The sequence below is a fragment of the Propithecus coquereli genome, unplaced genomic scaffold, assembly GCF_000956105.1.
Source record: "Propithecus coquereli isolate 6110/MARCELLA unplaced genomic scaffold, Pcoq_1.0 Scaffold456, whole genome shotgun sequence".
Taxonomy (NCBI): Eukaryota; Metazoa; Chordata; class Mammalia; order Primates; family Indriidae; genus Propithecus; species Propithecus coquereli.
In genome coordinates, this window is record NW_012150352.1 from 1,855,101 (window position 1) to 1,856,917 (window position 1,817).

The following is a 1,817-nucleotide window of genomic DNA, read 5'->3' on the forward strand; positions in this document are numbered from 1 at the left end:
GTGAGCAGCCATCAGCATCAAGGCCAGAGCCGCCGCCAGCAAAAAGCTTAGGACTCTCTGAAGGCTCACATGATGATTAGCATTTTTAGCAATAAAGTATTTTTAAATTAAGGTATGTATATTGTTTTTTAGATATAATGCTATTGCACACTTAATGGATCACAGTATAGTATAAACATGACTTTTATGTGCCCCGGGAAACCAAAAAATTCGTGTGACTTGCTTTATTGTGGTGGTCTGAAACCAAAGCGCAGTATCTCTGAGGTCTGCTCATACAGGTTTGCATTCCAGCCAAAATGTCTGCAGGTGACATTGCTGTCTGCTGAATGGCCCAGACAGTCCTCTCATGTGAGTGTGTTTCGGCCTGTTGGTTCTAGGTGTCCAGAAGGTGCCCTGGCTCCTGGAGCTGGCCCACTGGAGAAGGTGTGCACACACTCACCCAACCTGCACCCCTCATCAGCGTCAGCGTGTCATGGAGCGCTCCTGCCTAGCGTGTGACAAGCTTGGCCTTGTGCCTTGATAGTTCCCCCCAACCCGTCAGGTAGGCCAGCTGCCCCTGGTGAAGCCTTACCTGCGGTCCAGAGCCAAAACAACAGGAGTGTGAACGAGGTGCTGAACCACCTGCTGACGGAAGAGGAGGATTATCAGGTGGGTGTGGAGAAGGCAGCCCTGTCTGGGGCAAAGCAGTGGGTCCCCAGCCCAGGAGCAGGCTGGGCTCTCCCCCTGCACCAGCCAGTCTGTTCTCAGAGCAGGCTGCCCTTGCACAGGAGGGTGTGCAGGCCCCAAAGGGCACTGGTGGGTACATGGGCAGGGGCCTTTCTGAGGCCAGGGTGGCAGTGACCTCCAGGTAACGCCGTGTGCCTGCTCATTGTGTAGGCAGCCCATGTCATAGTGTCGCATCCCTGGTGAAAAGGCTGTCTTCCTAGGGCTTGAGGGCATCTGTCGATGCCTACGACAACTTTGACAGCATCGGCCTGGCTCAGCGGCTGGAGAAGCACCAGCTGATGGAATTCAGGCGCATCGTGGCCTGTCTGCACAAGTGAAGCAACCGGTGGGCCCACAGTGTGGAACTCTGCAAGAAGGATCATCTCTACAAGGTCACAGGCCCCAGCCCCCCACTTCCTCCCTGCCTGCCCCTCAGGGTGCTCCCTGATGCTTTTGGATGGAGGCCACACCTTTCCTCTTCTCCCTGAGGCCTGGCTCTGAGCTTCACCAGGAGATCCTCGTGGGGGCGAGGGGTTGATGTTAAGCGGGAGCATGTTTAGAATGTAGGGCAAGCGTTTCGAGCCATCTAAGACCCCTTAAAAATTGTTTGGATTGACTCTCACAGAATCTTACAGAGTTGATACTTTTCCCAGAAGTTGCATATGAGTTTCACTCTACCTGCACATAGTGTGGCAGGATTCACTTCTTTTTATTATTATTATTATTATTATTATTTTCCCCAACAACTGCCTTCTGTGAGGAGGAGTCACTTCTTGACACCTACTTTACTTCCTGTCGAGATTTGGGGAATTAAAAAACCTAAACTAAAATCACATTCAAAATATTTGTTTCATAGCGGGGCATGGTGGCACATGCCTATAATCCCCGCTACTTGGAAGGCTGAGGCAGGAGGAACCCTTGAGCCCAGGAATTTGAGGTTGCAGTGAGCTATGATGATGCCACTGCACTCCAGCCTGGGTGACAGAGTGAGACCCTGTCTCAAAAAATAAAAAATAAATTGTTTTAAAGCTGTGCATGGTAACACACCTGTAGTCGCAGCTACTGGGGAGGCTGAGGCAGGAGGATCACTTGGGAGGGAAAAAACCAAAACA

At 51.3% G+C, this 1,817-nt stretch overlaps 1 protein-coding gene across 1 annotated transcript in view; it reads left to right on the plus strand.

Moving 5' to 3' along the window:
- Window positions 1-1,153, plus strand: part of CLTCL1 (clathrin, heavy chain-like 1) — a 152,773-nt gene extending 151,620 nt beyond the window's left edge. Inside the window, 4 exon segments of the mRNA XM_012654952.1 lie at window positions 542-575; window positions 578-648; window positions 927-1,097; window positions 1,142-1,153. Coding sequence (XP_012510406.1) covers window positions 542-575; window positions 578-648; window positions 927-1,097; window positions 1,142-1,153 — 288 coding nt within the window.
- Window positions 1,154-1,817: the final 664 nt, after the last annotated feature.